This window comes from Fringilla coelebs (assembly GCF_963513975.1).
Source record: "Fringilla coelebs genome assembly, chromosome: 10".
NCBI lineage: Eukaryota > Metazoa > Chordata > Aves > Passeriformes > Fringillidae > Fringilla > Fringilla coelebs.
Window position 1 is genome coordinate 16,553,538 of NC_140036.1, and position 16,432 is coordinate 16,569,969.

Consider the following 16,432-nt stretch of genomic DNA (forward strand, 5'->3'; position numbering starts at 1 on the left):
CACCCCTTCTCTGATGGATGATGGGACCCTAGGGATCTGCTGTAGATGGCTCTGAGACGCAGGCTAAGCCCCATCAGTTTCCCTAATAGTTTCTGATGTTCATTCCATGAAAGTTCACCCCTCCTGACCATGCTGGTCCATGATTTGATGATCTTCAGGGACTTGCTGACTGAAAGCCAGAAGCACTTTGCTCTCAGCTGAAGGATTTTTAACAGAGGCACATTTTATTCACAACGTGGCATGGATGAGCCTACAAACCTTTGGGAGGTTAACAACCCCCAATTCCCTCTTGCTTCCACTCTTGATGTGATACCCTTTCAACCATCTTTTGGCTCCTCTTCTATGCCATGGGGAGGATCTTAACCCTTCCAGTTCCCTCCCTGCCCCCCCATGTCACAGCCAGAGCTCTGCCCTTTGGTTTATCATTTGTATGGACCACTTTTCTATGGAGTTCAAAATCAGTTCTATCTATCTTCACTCCATCTCTTGCTATTTCCCAGAAGGACTGGCCCAAAAGTCTCAGCTGGTAGAATATCCTGAGTGGGAAGTGACTCACGAGGATCATGGAGCCTAACTCCTGTCCTTGCACAGGACAGCCTCGGGAATCCCACAGTGTGCCTGACAGTGTTCTTCAAACACTCCTTGAGCTCTGCCAGGCTGTGATCACTTCCCTGGGGAGTCTGTTCCAGTGCCCCGTGCAATCCTTCAATCTAATAATGGCCCTACTTCTAATAACGAAGTGGCCTTACAACAGCAGCCATTTGCACGGGTTATTTTGGGGTGCAACCCCCTGTGATGCTGCCACAGGACCTCGTATCCCGCAAAAAGAGAGGCAGGAATTTTCCTTGCTTATGCTGGAACAGCTGCTGGGACGCAGCGGAGCAGCTGTTCCAGCATAAGCACGTGAAGTTTGCTCCGTGTGCTGCTGGAGCATGGCTCTGCAGGTGCCAGCACAGCCAGCCCGCCGTCCCCATCCCGGTACCCCGGGGATGCCGGGTCGCGGTTCCCGCTCCTTGCGGCCGCCGGGGATCGGGCGGAACGTTCGGCGCGGCCCGCGCGTTCCGGGGGGGAAGGAGCCGCGTGCGGACACCGGCGCCGCCATCATGGCGGCTTGAGGCGCGGCGGATTGGGCGCCGGCAGCGGCGGGACGGGAGGCCGGGAGCGGAGAGGTAATGCCGGGGCTGGGAGAAGCCTCCCAGGAACAGGGGCGGCGGTGAGGGACCCCCAGTAAATTACCCCCTGCGGCAGGGCTCGGTGGCGCCCGAGGGCTCTGCCAGGGGTCTGGGGAGAGCGGCAGGGCCGGGAAACCCCCGCCTTCCTGCTGCAGGTTGTGCGGGCCTCTTCCCGCCCTGAAACTCCTTGAGCTACCTTAGAAAGGCCTGGCCGTGAGAGAAGCCCGGCTTGCCCCTCTGCTTGGGTTGTAGTCTTTGGACAAGGTACGTTGGAGTGTGTGCTGTATTTCAGTCACTTCTCACAGGGGTGAGTCGGTTTTGGAAGCAGCGAGGTATTTCCTGTGACACGGGTGCACACAGGTTGTCATAGCACCGCCGTTGTCCGAACATTTGCTTGGAAAGGGGCAGAGAATTGGCGTCTCTTCCCCACCAGGGCATGGATGCAGGCAGCCAGTCTTTTGTAACCTCCTACACCAGCGTGTGGCTTGATCACCTGTGATGGAGGACAATAGAACTGTGAAGTCTGAATCTCATTCTCAGTACAGTCAATCCATATTCTCTCGTGAGGAAATTGTCCTCTCTGTGAGCAGAGGGAGCACACTGATGTGTTAGGCAGGCACACCGACTGTTCTGTAGTGCAGGGATTTCTGGTCAGAGCTGAGGTGCTGTTCAGCCAGGCTGCACGTGTGCCCCTGGTGGAAAGAACCCCAGAGAGACTTCGGGGGCTGAGATATCTCAGTGTGGAGAGTGTTAAAGGCTGCCCTCTAAAGCTGAGACCATTTGTACCTGCAGGTGTTATAGAACAAAGTAAAGTGTATTTTTAGAAGTTGACTAATACAGGAAGCTGTGATGCCTTCACAAGCCTTAATTTGGTTAGGCCTGGTGGAACAGCAAAGCCTCCGTATGACTGTGCTGCCCCCACAAGGGTGGGTGTGGGCCCAGCCCACGTGGGTCACACAGAACCAGACAGATTCTCTGGTGTTTGGTTTTCATCAAGGTTATACCCTCTGCTGGATAATTATCCCATACAAACATAAACAAAACCTCTGTTATCTGCTAAGTCCTTTGTTTGGTTTCTGAATTACAAGCTTGGAAAGTTTTGTCTTAGTTGTTTGTAAACAAACAGCTCATTTTGTGGAACTTGTTAATAAATAGTGGTTTATATTTCAAAAGCAACATGTTGGTGCTGGGAGAGAACATGCACACCAGAAATGTCAGGCAGCAGCTGAAGACAAAGACCTCTCTTTACAGGGGACTTAAATAGAGCCTTTGTAGTAAGGGTATTTTTATCACTTAAGCTTCACAGTTACCCCAAACACTTGAACTGCACAGTGCAGACAGGGGAGCTGCTCACAGGCCCCAGTTCTTTTTGCCTTTTGGGCTCAGAAAGCAGTGGGAATTATGGAAACACGCTGTATCAATAGGCAGAGTCCAGGGAAAAGGTGGATGTGAGGGCATACAGAGTGCATCAGTCTTTCACAGGGAATTCTGTTAGTTGCTGCTTTGGAGCTGTGTAATGAGGAAGGAGGAAGTCAGTCAAGTGTATCAATAAGCATCTTTACAGTTGGCATTATTTGGCTGCATCACTAGAAGGAAAAGTCTGAAAACAGCATGAAATACAAATTCTTACCCTTGCAGAAGGGATCTGCAAGAGCAGATCCTTTTAGGGAACTGCTCAGACAGAAATTGTGGGACTCATCCTTGCTCCCCAGCTAAATCAGCAGTTGAACCTGCTGGGTTTTTAAAAGGCCTGCCCCCTGAATGCTGAAGAAAAGGCTGGCAGCTGAAATGTTGCTATGCTGAGAACACCTTCTGGTCCCCTGCCAGGCAGAGCTCAGCAGAGGAGAAAGGATGTGTTAATATTATGTTCTTTTACTGACAGATTGAAAACCTAGAATGGCAGGAGAACAGAAGCCGTCCTGCAATCTTTTAGAGCAGTTCATTTTACTAGCCAAAGGAACAAGTGGCTCAGCTCTGACTGCTCTTATAAATCAAGTGCTGGAAGCTCCTGGGGTTTATGTCTTTGGAGAGCTGTTGGAGTTAACAAATGTGAAAGAGGTAAGAGTTGAGTTTTTATTCTAATGCCCCTTCTGCACTACCAGTATAAGGGATTTCCAGAAATTTCCACAGGCAGCCTGTGGGTGAAATTTCTGTGCCAGGAGGGCCTGTTGCAACTTACCTAGGTTGAGAGATGTTTTTGAATGAGAAACTGACCTTACTTTTGTCTGTATATGTTAGGTGTTAAAGAATACCTATATGAAGTTTTGCTACCTTAAGGCAATTGCTAGCACTGCAAAAACCTGGCAGCAGCACAGTAGCAGTTTTAAGAAGGCACTTTGGCAGCCAACAAGGAAAAAAATCTCTTTCTACTTCTTTACTGTCCTGGAAAGCAGAACTTCAGTGCTCTCCAAAAGTCTTTGTGAACAGATGTCTAGTGTATCAGGCCTGGGTGGTAACCAAATCCAAACCGTTTCAAACCAAGGTGGAAAGCAAGTTCCAGAGCTTTTACTGAGAGTGCTTTGCCAGCCCCTGCCTCTTCTACAATGAAGGAATCTAAGCTGAGTATCTCTGCAGCTGGAGTAACACAGTGTACAGCAAGTTTGGCTTTCCAGACAGGCTCTTAAATATGCATAAAAGCACCTTGATGGTTATTCAGCATCAAATCACAAGTGCTGGTTTTTTCCTGGGTTTGTGTGCAGTTAATGATATTAAAAACCCAGTCAATAAAAATCACTGCTTGGTGCTGCTGTTATTCCAGTGAAGTGTTTGCAGGCAAGAGAGGAGCTGTTACCTCCAAATGCACTCCAGGTACAGTGTCCCAGCTTGCTTTGCTTTGAAGCTCTGGTGGCTCTGCAGGTAAGCTGTCCTAGCTTTCACAGGATCCTCACCAGCCATCACCATTACCTGCTTGCTTATCACCTGATGAGAGGAGCTGGCCCTGTAGGTTGTCAGCTGGAGTTAAGATTTGCATTTTTATTTTACCTCCCAGGTTGCCACACAAAGCATTGACAGTCCAAACTGGAGTTAAGTTCCAGTGCATAGAAATGGCTGGATGATCTTGACTCTAAAACTCCTGCAATTTCCTCCTCTTGAAGCCTTAGGAAGGAAGGGTCCCTCTTGGGATATATTTGCTTTTCTGCTTAAGTCCTGTGCAGACTTCAACCATTCTCTGGAGAAGGTGCCTTTCAGGGTTGTGTTGCCCATTTTATGGGATGTTTCTTTTCTCCCCATCCAGCTTGCTGAGGGGTCTAATGCTGCTTATTTCCAGCTGCTGAACCTGTTTGCATACGGAACCTACCGGGACTATGTAGGTAAGAGACTGCTGCCCTTTGCAGAGGCTGGGACTGGGTTGCCCTTCATGATTGTCAGAGGCAATTCTTTGCTTTCTTAGACGTCTGGTGTAGTGTGGCTGGGTGAAAGCATCCAGGAACAGGAGTTGCTTAGAAGGAGAATTGTCTGTATGGGGGTCTGGGTCATGTGTGCTTTTTGCTTGCTAAAAATGAAAGGAAGGGTTAGAGACTCTGGGGTGCTGCTGGTTTGGATGGGACTGCAGTGCTGGGTTGAATTGGTCTGCAGCAGAATTCATTGGCGTTCACCCTCCACTTACCTCTGTAGAGGCAAATTTCAGACATCTCTATGGAAATTTAGATAACACCGGTTATGGAAACTGCAGCAAACTTAGACAAAATTGTTCTGCATTATTTATAAAAACCTATATGGTTTGTGAGATAACCTTTATTCCGTGACGGCATTGCTGAAACCAAGTGAATAATTTCTTAGCTAGAATACAAGTTGAAATAATGACTTTTATACAGCTTTAGAAAGACTATGTGTGAATCATCTTTGTATCTGTTGAAATGGGCTTTTATCTCTAGTGCTTATGCTTCCATTCTGCTACAATTTAATGCTTCATTTGTGGGTAGCAGCCTCATCCAGACCATTACAGAGTGTGACAAATAATTCTGTCATAGTGCTGTTTCTCAGGGTGGTGGATGAGCTATCTAGTTCCTGTAAGGAGCAGTGGCATCTGTAAGTGCAAGGACTGGAAATTCCAGTGTCTGTGGAGCAACATGAGCCTCATGAATTCTGTGACTGATTAGAGGATGTGCTTGCTGTCCATGGCTCTTGTGTCACTGTGTGACAGGACTGCTCATTCTTCCTTTTCTAGTGAAGAAAGAGAAAGGGGGAAAAGCAGTCAAAATGAAGAGCATTGGATGAGGTGGGATGGATGGGAGAACTTGAGTGGCCCTGAAACACTAATTTCCATTAAAGTAGATATTTTAAAGAGTTTCTTAGCTTTGGAGGGCTGCCAGTTTCCTTTCTCTTTTAAATATTTATGAGGCACATGGATATAATACAGTGACAGTGTGGTCATCTAGATTAATGACTTCTCCTATCTTCCTCAGCTTGGTACTTTGCGCTTTAAATTCTGCAGCTCTTCAGAGAAATAAAACCAGCTGTATTTGCAACCAGATCAACAAAGGGGGAAGATTTTTTTTCTATCAGCTTGTTAATGAAAGAAAAATTCCTTGGTAGAAACAAAGCCATTGACCAACTGTTTCAGCAAGGCACCAGTTATTAATTACCTTATAATTCCAGAACCAGGATTACTAAAAGAGGAGATAAAAATAGAATTGCCAAGTTGTTCTTAACTTTTCCCCTTCTCTCCCTGGTTGTGCCAGTTTATCTGCAGCAGCATGCTCTGCTCACCAGCCAGCACCCACATTAGCTGGAGGTGTTTGGTATTTCAGGGTGTAGTGTAGCATAACTAGCCTGAAGTTCTGCAGCTGGATTATGTCATTTTCAAAGTGGAGTCCTGAATCTTGTCTTTTTGACATTAACAGCAAACAAAGATAACCTGCCTGAATTAACGGTGACTCAGAAAAACAAGCTGAAACACTTGACGATCGTAAGCCTGGCTTCCCGAATGAAGGTAAAGTGTGTGGGGTTTGACAGCTGTTGTCTCTTGGTTTTGTTTTAGAAAATGGCATTCATTCCAGAGCACTGAAGTTGTATCAGACTGCATGAGTACTCACCAAAAAAATCCTGTATTGGGAAAGTACATGTAGGGTACAGTGTTCTCTCCTTGTGCATTTGGGATATTAACTTAGTGGACTTCCGTGGGTGAAGTCTGGGGGTGTCTGAACTGACATGCAGATTGGTCAGGAAGGTCTGGGAAACTTTGTATGGCTTTTTTCACTGCTGGAGATGGAGAATTCATTGTTTTAAACACTGACTTTTTCTTCTAGAGAAAATTATGCAACACTCCTAATTTCTTCTACAATCCCATTTACCTTTTTTCTTCTAGAATGTGCTATACTATACCAAAGCTTCAGGAATTACCAAAGTCAGAATATTTCACAGCCTGGCAAGCATTTGTTCTGCCATGATCAGTCACTGCTGCACCTGTAGGTCAAAGTGTAGGATACAATAAACATTTGAGTCTCAACCTTTTGAGACTTAGCCATTCATTTTCACTCTAGGACTGTTAACTTACTCTTGGTCTTGCTGTTTTTAGTGCATTCCCTATTCTGTGTTGCTGAAGGACCTGGATATGAGGAATCTGAGGGAGCTGGAAGATCTCATTATTGAAGCAGTTTACACAGATATTATCCAGGGGAAGTTGGATCAGCGAAACCAGGTGTTAGAGGTGGATTTTTGTATTGGCAGAGACATTCAGAAGAAGGACATCAGTAACATTGTCAAAACACTCCAGGAATGGTGAGGCAGTCTCTCCACCCTCCTTATTCCTTGTACATAGCTTGTCCTGTTTTCCCCCTCACAGTTTCAAGTGCTGGCTCAATTTCACCATGTTCCATTAATCAGGACTCTTATGCTATAAGTAGGCAGTTGGAGGAGGAGTCTGTTGGGCAAGTTTTCCAAAATCCCATCTGGGATTCAATTTGTATTATGTATCAAGCCAAACTCTACCACATTGTGAGCTTCTGCCCTCACTGTAGCTTTTACATGGCAGAGCCCCAGTGACGAGTCGGGGACTTTGCAGAAAGAGGTGCCAAACTGGACTTATGGTTCTGTTGGGGGAGCTGCAGCACTTAATAATGAGGGCAGAACTGTTACTTTTCAGCCTTTTTCACTGTGTTGAGAACTGTGTGGGCAAATTCTCAAGAATCACAGGTCTTTGGATAGGATGTCTCTTCAAGTTTGAAGTTTCAGGTGGCTTTGTCTTTGCTCCTGCAAATGCAGCCTGTCTGCAACTGTAGTGGGACTGTGGCATTATCTCTTTGTACCTTTGCCAGGAAGCTGTTTCTCATCTTTTTGTAGGATTCCCTTTCCACCTAAAGAAATTCCCACATAGACTGTGGAGCCATTGCAGGTCCTGAGCTGACTGGGAATTGCTTCCTAGTTGCTATGGCAATGAGTGCATAAAAAGTAATTAAACTGCTGGGCAAATATGCTGTCCTGTAGTGGGGGCAGGTTTTTTGCTTCTCTGCTCCAACTCCCTCAGTCCCATCACTGTGGGAGGGCTCCGACAGCTTCCAGGACCTTGCAGCATTGTTTGGAAGGTAACGGTGAACCCACTGCCAATTCCCTTTTTGTCTTTCCAGTTCTGAGTTCCATGCTGAGTGCTCTTGTCATTTGAACACTTAACAGGCAGGAGGATTATCTCAATATTACTTTTTTCTATAATTTTAAAATTTTGCACTTGAATACTGTGTTGCATCCTGTTTAAGTTAATTCTGTCTGAAAAGGAAGATGAAAGTGCATTGAACCTGCGCTTACTCTGTGATGGTAAGGGTAACACAGACTTTCTAGAGAGTGCTGAGAACTGTATCAAGTACACAGCAAAGCTTTTTCTTGCCAGCTTTTTGCAACTCTAAGCAGGAAGTATAAATTTAATAATCTCTTAAACTTTTAGATGAGCGTGACTTTTCAGATTGCCTGATTGAGCTGCTCCAGGGAGAATTTGTAAACACTGTTTGACATCATTTGTATCTTGCAGGTGTGATGGCTGTGAAGCAGTTCTTTTAGGAATTGAGCAGCAAGTACTTAGAGCCAACCAGTACAAAGAGAACCACCACCGAACTCAGCAGCAGGTAGAGATGGAGGTGGGTACAGAGTCATCTCAGGCCTCTATGCTGTTGGATAAATGTTTGTTTGCTGAAGGAAATAATCTCTGTAATAAAAGCCTGGTTGATTGGTCTTGGCTCTCAGAAGAAGGCTAACAATCATGCAAATCAGGCATGGGGTAGAAATAAAACACATCTGCTTCTGAGTGCTAGTATGACCACAAACATCAGACATCCAGCAGAGTGGACCTTCAATTGATTAATTTTTATAAATTTAGGCTAGGTGACTGCACTAATTGTGGTTTCCTATATTGATTCGTTAGGAAAACTGTGCTTTTACCACAAATCTTTATTGCAACTCTTTACCTTCGTACAAGGCGGGCAGGGGGTAAAAACCACTTCTCTTTGTAAAACGTGGAAGTGTAGTTAAAAATCTCCGGAGTCTCAATTGCTTTCGCAGAAAGTGCCCGCGGCAGCTCCCCCGAGTCGGGCCGGGCCCTGGCGCGCTCCCGCCGTTAGGTGGCAGCACGAGCCCGCGCTCCGGCCCGGCCCTGCGCCCGAACCTCGGCTGCGGCCGCTGGGAAGGTGGGGATGGGCCTCCCGAGGCACTGCATCGGGGGTTATCATCCCTGCAGGTTAATGTTTGCATCTGCTTGGAGGCTTGATCGGTATCCATAGCACATTTGGTTTTCCACATGCCTTTGTCTTGGAGTTGGCACACTTGACTCCCAAACCGTGGGGGTTTTTTGAAGGTTTGCTCACTGTATTTCTGGTGATCCCGGCAGAGTTCCAGGGGATTGAGGATGGTGCTTAGTGCTGTATCTCTCCTTTTCAGCCAGAGTAGCAGAAGCATTACTGCTGCTTCCCACAAAACCAATTTCTGTTCCTATTTCTTAGCAAATAACCTGTGTCTCAGGTAGGCCAAATGGCATTTTTGCTTTTTAAGTTCTGTCCTGAGAATAAATTTTCACTGTCTCCTTTGCCCTTCCTGCTTCTGGCTGACAGAATGGTAGGATGGATCCTTCTGCACCAAGGCAGTTGTAGGTCCCTCCAGTCAGACAGAAGGGTGGTTCAATATTGTACCATTGTTTTTAGGAAAAAAAGTAATCCCTAGTTATTCCAGACTGGAAATACTATCAGCTCTGTCTGTAAACGAGGATGAAAGATTACCTTTATTAAACTCAAATGGAGAGCATGTTACTGCTGGCAGAGTCTCTTTTCATCTCCACTCTTATACTCCAGGGGTTTTTCAATATGTTTATGAACAGAGTGTCTGCTGCAAGGGGAGGAAGAAGCAGGTGCTGATTCACTGTCTCTTCTTGGCCAGGTCACAAACATAAAGAAAACATTAAAAGCTACAGCCTCGTCGTCGGCACAGGAGATGGAACAGCAGCTGGTAGAGCGAGAGTGCCCTCCACACACAGAACAAAGGCAGCCCACAAAGAAGATGTCCAAAGTCAAAGGGCTGGTCTCCAGCCGTCACTAGAACATGCCATCTAAATGTCATTCAGTTAGGAATGACAACAGGAGGAGCAAAAAGGGCCTGTGTCTCCTTTTTCAGTGGGTTCTGGGCCAGTCCCTTCCCAGCTGGCAAGTAAAAGCCCTGTTTGAACAGCTCCCAGTTAGCAGCACCTGGCTAAGTTACACTGTGCAGCTCCTATGAGTTTTCAGGGTGTCTCTGTTCCGGTCCTGTCAAGGGGGACTTTTAAAGAAAGGGACTAACCAAAAGGGGCAGGAAAAAACCAAAATATCTGTGGACCGTTTTGCTCCCTCCCAGCTAGTTCATTGCTGCTTAACCTTGAGGAAGCTGCTCTACTGAATCAGATCATGAGAGAGCCTCCATAGCAAGCATCTGAATCCCAGGGTTGAAGTGTGGCTACCAAAGCCAGGCTGGGAGCGAGGAAGCCATCAACACAGATCTTTTCATTCCCAAAGGGAGCACAGGAAGATTTCTAGGCCAGGAACTGCTTTACATGGAAGCCTTCAGCCTTTCCGCTACCCCTGTCTATTTTAAACTGGGGTGAAATTCACACTACCTCGCTCTGTGAAGATGAGTTCCAGTGCTGGGCTGTTTACTTAACTGTCTGTTTACTGCCCTTACTAAGCCCTTTAATCTCTCACAGATGTAAAGCACTGTTCTGCATCTCTGAGGCATCAGTACAATAAGGAGGAAGCAGGCTGCTCTTTCCCACAGACCTTGCAGGTGGTTAGGGGCATGCTAGAAACTATTCCTCCCGAATGTGATGTGACCTCCCAGAGCTGCTTGTGAGTTGTTTCCCCCATTGATACCTTCAAAGGGTAATGCATTCGCTCTTCCTTGGATGCTGGCGACAGTGGGAGAGGAGCCTGTTTGGCATGGAGGCAGGCTGGTGGCCCAGGACCCACTGGCAGGGGTCGCAGCAGCATCCCCTTGCTGAAGCAATGGACTTGATGAGTCTTTCTGAATTTTGAACACTTTCAGGTTGTATTTTCCTCCCTTTTTTTTTTTTTTTTGTACATTGTTGTGATTTGAAAGCATTTCAGCCTTTGTTTTGTGGGGTTTTTTTTTATTTGTTACAAACTAACTTCAGGTGATTTGCACCTAGTTTGGCACGGTGTGGGGTTTTTTTTAAGGGGGAAGCATTGGAACAGCAATTCATATAAAAGTACATTTTAGAAAAAAAATTAAAAATGCTGATTTAATGTCAGAGTCTGGAGTCTTGACTTAGAGGCTGTTTTACGCTTGTTGTCCAATGGCAGTTGTTCACTTGAGCATTTATTTGATTCTTGGTGTATGTTGACCAAAGGTCTGATTGATCTCTGATGCATCTGGGAGACAGGGAAGCCTCTTCACGTTTTGTCAGTCGTTCATCTTTGTCGAGATTTGTGCAGAAGGATGTGTGGCAAAGCTGGTAGCTGAGCCCTGTGTCCTGAACCTAAACAGCTTTGTTGCCTGTTTGTGGAAGGTTCAGAGTTGTGCTCTTAGGCCAGTCAGTTCCTTTGCATCTAGCAGAGTGCTGCTTTGTAGTTTGGCTCCTCCATTTCACTTCTGTAAAGAGAAGCTCTTTCCCTGAGCAGGCAGGGGAGCTGTTTAAGCAGAGGACTGTGACAATGCTCATGTCCTGCAGCCAGCTGTCACCTGCATTTGCTCGTGCAATGCACGTGCCTTCCTCTTATTGCTACCAGGACTCTTTGCCATCTGTGTGTTTGCAGTCCTCATTCACACAACCTGCTCACTTGTGAAAGTAAATCCCTCTTCTTTTCTTCTCCTGCAGTGCAGGCACACCAGCTTTCAGTCAGGAGAGGAAGATCAAAATACTCTCCCTCCAGCTTCTTCTGGGTCAAATCCCAGACGCTTCTGATTCTGGTCAGGCTTCTGATTCTTTACCAGTTCTCTCTTCCCCTAGAAATGCAACAAGGATGTTAAGTGGGTAAGCCCAGAGCGTGAAACCTTCACCAGTAACTCAATGGAACAGTTTCTCAAGCAGTGGCTGTATTAGCTCCAGTTTCAGCTTCTCACAGTGTTCTGCTGACAGCTTCTCAGGAGGTGCAGGTGGACCTTGTGTTCCCAAGTCTGTGATGGAGATGGACTGCGTCTCTTTCTTGCTTGCTGTGTGGACAGCTGCGATGTGCTGGTCATCCATTTCCTCACTGGACTTGACTAGTGAGGCTCTATGGTCCTCTTTCCTTTCCATTTTTACTATCAGTCCTGCAGAGTGGCAGGAGGAATACAAATGCCTTTGGGAATCATTTTAGCTCTTCATCAAGCCGCAGTCTGCTGGGGAAGTTAGATGCGAGTTTGGTGCCCTTGGTGTTTATTCCCTGCCAGTTACAGGAGTCACATTAGTTTACTGAAGCTTCTTTTGTGGTTGGAAGTTTTTGAGTTTGTTCTTGTGTTTTTGCTGTTCTCAAAGCCTGGCTGGGGGTGAGGATCTTATTTACGCTTTGGTTTGCATTGCCTTTGATCAGCAAAGCAGCAAGAGGAAGTAGCACTTTGAATAAAGACCTGTCCCATGTCTGATGGTGACAGAGGACAGGGAAGGGACTGGTGTGTTGGAGGGGATGGAGCTGTTTGCATGTTTGGCTTTCCTGGTGTGCCAGCAAAGGGCTTGGTGCTGCAAAAGGAGGGGGATGTCTGCAATGAGCCCAGGCTGAGATGAGTCATTAACAAATGACATGCACAGAGTACCTGGGGGAGGCAAACAGCTCTGCAGCAGCTGGTTAATGAATCTGGCTTGAAGGAAAGAGTTAGAAGCTATTCCAGAAATGAAGCAGAAGGCAGAGTTGTTAACGGGCAAGGATGCAGGAGGTACTGTGCTCTTTGAGAACAACAACAGATAAAGACTGTGTTGATGTCCTCTTGACTGGAGGAAGGGCAGCAACTCAGAGCAGAGTTTAGTGAATTAGGGGTTGAATTGTGAGCAGTTTCGAGTGGGGAGTGCCCAGGGAGCTGAAGAGGGAGGTGGAAGCAGAGGCATATTTGATGCAAACTCCCATGGATTGGCTGTGCCTGCTGGAGGCAGCTAACACAGCTTGTCTGAGCACTGCTGGACACTACTCCCTGGTGCAGGGCGAGCATCCTGCCCTGCTTTGGTTTATGGCAGCGATGGGATGCTCCAGCTGCAGCTTGCTCCAAGATTGCAGCAGGACCAGACTTTGAGCTATTGAACTTCTGTTTGCCTTTTCCACCCAGAGGGAGAGACAGTGGATGGAAACTGCCTTCCCTCTGCTCTTCAGGGCTTTATTGTCTAGCTTTGTGTTCTGCAGCTCCACTTGTACTAGTGCTTGTTTAATATGGAATTGAGCACTGAGCTGGAAAATGGAAGAGAGGATCTCAGCTGATTGCAGTGCTGGTAGGCTGCCCTAGCCCTAAAGCTGTGCCTCATGCTAACAAATGTCCCTGGCATTCCTGCAGAGACTCGCTTGATACCAGCTAACATCAGGCAATTCTGGAACACAATAAAGCAGTGCTGATGTCAGTCTTTAACAGAAGAAAAAAAAAGTTTTGGATTAAAATCTCTTCTTCTTCCCTCCTCACCTTCTTGGCTAAGTTGAATGCTAACTTACTCTTGTGTTAAGAGCAGGAGGGAAAATCAGTGATGCTGACAGACCCTTCTGTCTTCAGATTTGAGACTTGTCCTGCAATCAATCTTGTGCAGCTCTAGGAAATCCCATGGATGCATGTGGAGCTGCTCTCAGGCTTGCAGGTCTCTTTCCATGGATCATGTACAGGAGTAGGACCTGCAGAGCTGCTCTCCAGAGTGAAGCTTTTGGGCAGAAGGTGAAGCTTTTGTTCCTTACAGAAGACAGTGGTCAAAGAAGCGGCCATTTTCCCACCAGCCCTGCAAAGTGAATTTTGCTGAACATCTTTCAGTTCCTGAAAGAATGTAAAAGGATGCAAGACCCCAGAGGGTGTTTTTGGGTTTAGTGTTCTTACCCTACGAGGGCAAAATGCATTGGTCCCTGTGTGCCAAGCAGACTTGTGCTTACTCACTGCAGGGAAGACAGAAGAAACAGTGCCCTTATCTTTGATAGCTGTATTAGAACATGAATCACATGGGCAAACCAGGCTTTTCCTAAACTTTCAGTTCTGTACAGGGTTATATAAGTTCAGCTAAGCTAGAAGCCACACAAAGCCCACCCCTGCACAGTAAAGCAGCCCAAACTTGTGCATTTGTGGGCCTGTTGGTGCTGGGGATTCCTATTTTTGGTCTGAACCTGTTGCAAACTGCAATGCAGAAAAACCTTGCTCTTTATTATTCTAATTAATGGGGAAATGGAGAAATCTAAGAGTCTGCCCAACAAACACAATCAGCCCAGAGAGCCCTCTCTCTGGCACCTGGTCACAAAGTTTCCTGTTGTTTTTTTTCCACCCCAGTAAGTCCTCTATAACACCTGACCTAATGCAAGGGAACCAAAACCTGAGTCTGCATACCATATTTTTGTGTAATCTGAAAGAGAGTTAACCCAGGGGCATCAAGAAAGGTAAATTAAAGTTTAGAGAGATCTCAGTTCCTACTTGTAACCTCAAGCTTGTATTCTTAATATGGAATTTTAGTCTGACAGTCTGAATTTCTCAGCAGAGTTTTTAGGAGTATGTCATTGTTTCATTCTGCTCCATGACGAAGGTCCGTGTCTCTCAGGGACTGTTGCCATTTTGCTGATAGTTCCTCAAGTTTGGCCCTCCCACAGAGCTCCCAGAGGTAAGTGATTGTACTCTGTAATGAGAGTGGGTTTACCCCCTAGCCTGGGCTGACCCAGCCTCTCAGCATCCCCGTGGTGCTCCTCCCCTCTCCAGTTGGTCAGCCAGGCAAAGGAATGGGCAGAGCAGCACTTTGCCCCGTCTGTGAATCCAAAGGCACGGAGGCTCCTTTGTGCAGTGTGTACATCTCATTATATTCCCCACTGCAGATTGCCTGAGTGTGGTAGCTGTGACCACAGTGTTTTCTTGTTGATAAGAAGAGATGTCCTTGCTCTAGTAAATGTGCATGCATACACACTGGAAATTCCAGGCAGTAATGGGATGCCATAAGGTCATTTAACAGTCCTGAAATATGTATTTCCCCACAGAGCACAAAAGAATTTGTGCCAGTAGTCCTTGCTTGCTCTTAATTCTAGTAGAAGATGGCACGCACTTCTACATCTCCAGATCTCCAAAGAGCCTTTGGAAATCTGTATCATTTGGGTGTTTTTGAAATGCCCTAGTCCCACATGATAGCTCTGTGTTTCCAGAAGAGCTGGTTGGGGTGGGTAAGCAAAGCCTTGCTCCATCAGGGATCAGCCTTTTTGTGAGTATTTGGAGCTTATCTGACCATAGGCTGTATTTTCATGGGTATGAGGTTTGGAAGTGGTGTTCTCTTGCCCTCCAGATCCTTCCCAAAGATGCTGTTTATCTCACCAGCTCTCATGTTTCACTCACTGTCTCATGATTAGCACAGTCCTAAGGCTGCTCTGTGCTGATGCAGTAAGTAACATCTCGGTGTTTCATTGTCACCTTCGCAGCTGTTAGAGAGCACCAGTTCCTTCAGGATCACCTGCCAGCTGTGATGCTGTACCTTTTACATCATGACTCTGAGATGACACCTCTCCTTGCTGGCAGACAAGCCAGGTGGGTAGGCATTGCTCCTCAGAGCTGTTCTGCATCTCAGGAGGCACAAGCGGTAGCCTGGTTTAGCATAAAGGAAATCAAGGACAAGGACAGTGTAGTAAATAAGGGGCAAAGCACAGAACTGTGTTCTCTTCCAGCTCTGCTGCAGCTGCAGAGAGCAACCTTGGGCAGATCAGTTCCTCTGTAGCTGCATTTCCCAGAGCACCCTTGCTCCTACCTGCTGACTGTGACAGGGTTTTGGTCTCCTGGCAGGGCAGAGGTTGGTTGCTGATGGAGTTGAAGAAGATGAGTGTGTGGAGTAGGGGGGAAATCTTAACACCTTTTAAGCTTTTCGAGGAGTTGTCTTCCTTTTAAGTAGCATACCCTTCTTTTCCCCTGATGCAGATAAGGTGGTCCATTGTGGGACTATCAGCCTGGAGTATTATGGGTAATATACCAGGTTAATTATGGAGGGGGCAGGGAAAATAGCCTGTGCAGTTTTCAACAATATCAAAGGGATGCTACCTAATGATTTTCCTATTAGCTCTTTTCCCATCCTGCCAGAGTCGCTGCAGAAGTGTCATTTACAAAGGCAGTTTGCAACTCATTACCCTGGATTTTCACTGTAGTTCTGCTCCAGAGAGCGTGGGCTTTTGCTGAGTGCCCCAACCTAATGAATTGCCTGATTCAGTTAGTGCTGCCATCCCTCCTGACAAGGCTAGTTGCTGACTGACAGGAAGGGGCCTGAATCCAATTCCCTTCTTGTTTTTAACTCACGCTTGTGTCAGGTGCAGGCTCCCTCTGGAAGTCTCCCTGTGATCCCTTCCCTTTGTTTTTCTCCATTCTGAGGGAAGCAGCCCATGCTTGGAGAAGTCCTGGAGCAAGTGGCAGGGGCATGTTTGTGGCTGCCCCTGGCAGTCCCTGCTCCATGCTTCAAGTCCCTTTCCAGATGGAAAATTCCTTTGCTCTCCTGCTCTGGGACTCTGGGCTTCTCTTTTTCTTCATTGCTTTGGGATTTGCTGTCACCAGAGCTGGGCTTTGTTACCCTTCAGCAATAAGTACCTGGGAAGAGTTGCATGAATGGTACCAGGGAAAAACGTGGAATATGGGCTGGGGCAACAGAACGGGTTTCCCACACATTAGAAGGCAACAGTGTCCCTGTTGTG

The 16,432-nt window shown here is 46.7% G+C and overlaps 1 protein-coding gene across 1 annotated transcript; it reads left to right on the forward strand.

The window, feature by feature from the left end:
- Window positions 1–1,085: 1,085 nt before the first annotated feature.
- On the forward strand, window positions 1,086–10,887 carry COPS7B (COP9 signalosome subunit 7B). Its single transcript, XM_084212010.1, has 7 exons — window positions 1,086–1,169; window positions 3,055–3,230; window positions 4,408–4,483; window positions 6,017–6,105; window positions 6,691–6,893; window positions 8,134–8,239; window positions 9,528–10,887. The coding sequence occupies exons 2-7, from the start codon at window positions 3,069–3,071 to the stop codon at window positions 9,684–9,686; spliced, it is 795 nt and encodes a 264-aa protein (XP_084068136.1). The 5' UTR covers window positions 1,086–1,169; window positions 3,055–3,068; the 3' UTR covers window positions 9,687–10,887.
- Window positions 10,888–16,432: the final 5,545 nt, after the last annotated feature.

Coding starts and splice junctions, on each gene's coding strand:
- COPS7B (XM_084212010.1), top strand. CDS start 3,069: ATGGCAGGAGAACAGAAGCCGTCCTGCAATCTTTTAGAGCAGTTCATT. Junction 4,484..6,016: donor AACCTACCGGGACTATGTAG/GTAAGAGACTGC, acceptor TGACATTAACAG/CAAACAAAGATAACCTGCCT. Junction 6,106..6,690: donor GCCTGGCTTCCCGAATGAAG/GTAAAGTGTGTG, acceptor TGCTGTTTTTAG/TGCATTCCCTATTCTGTGTT.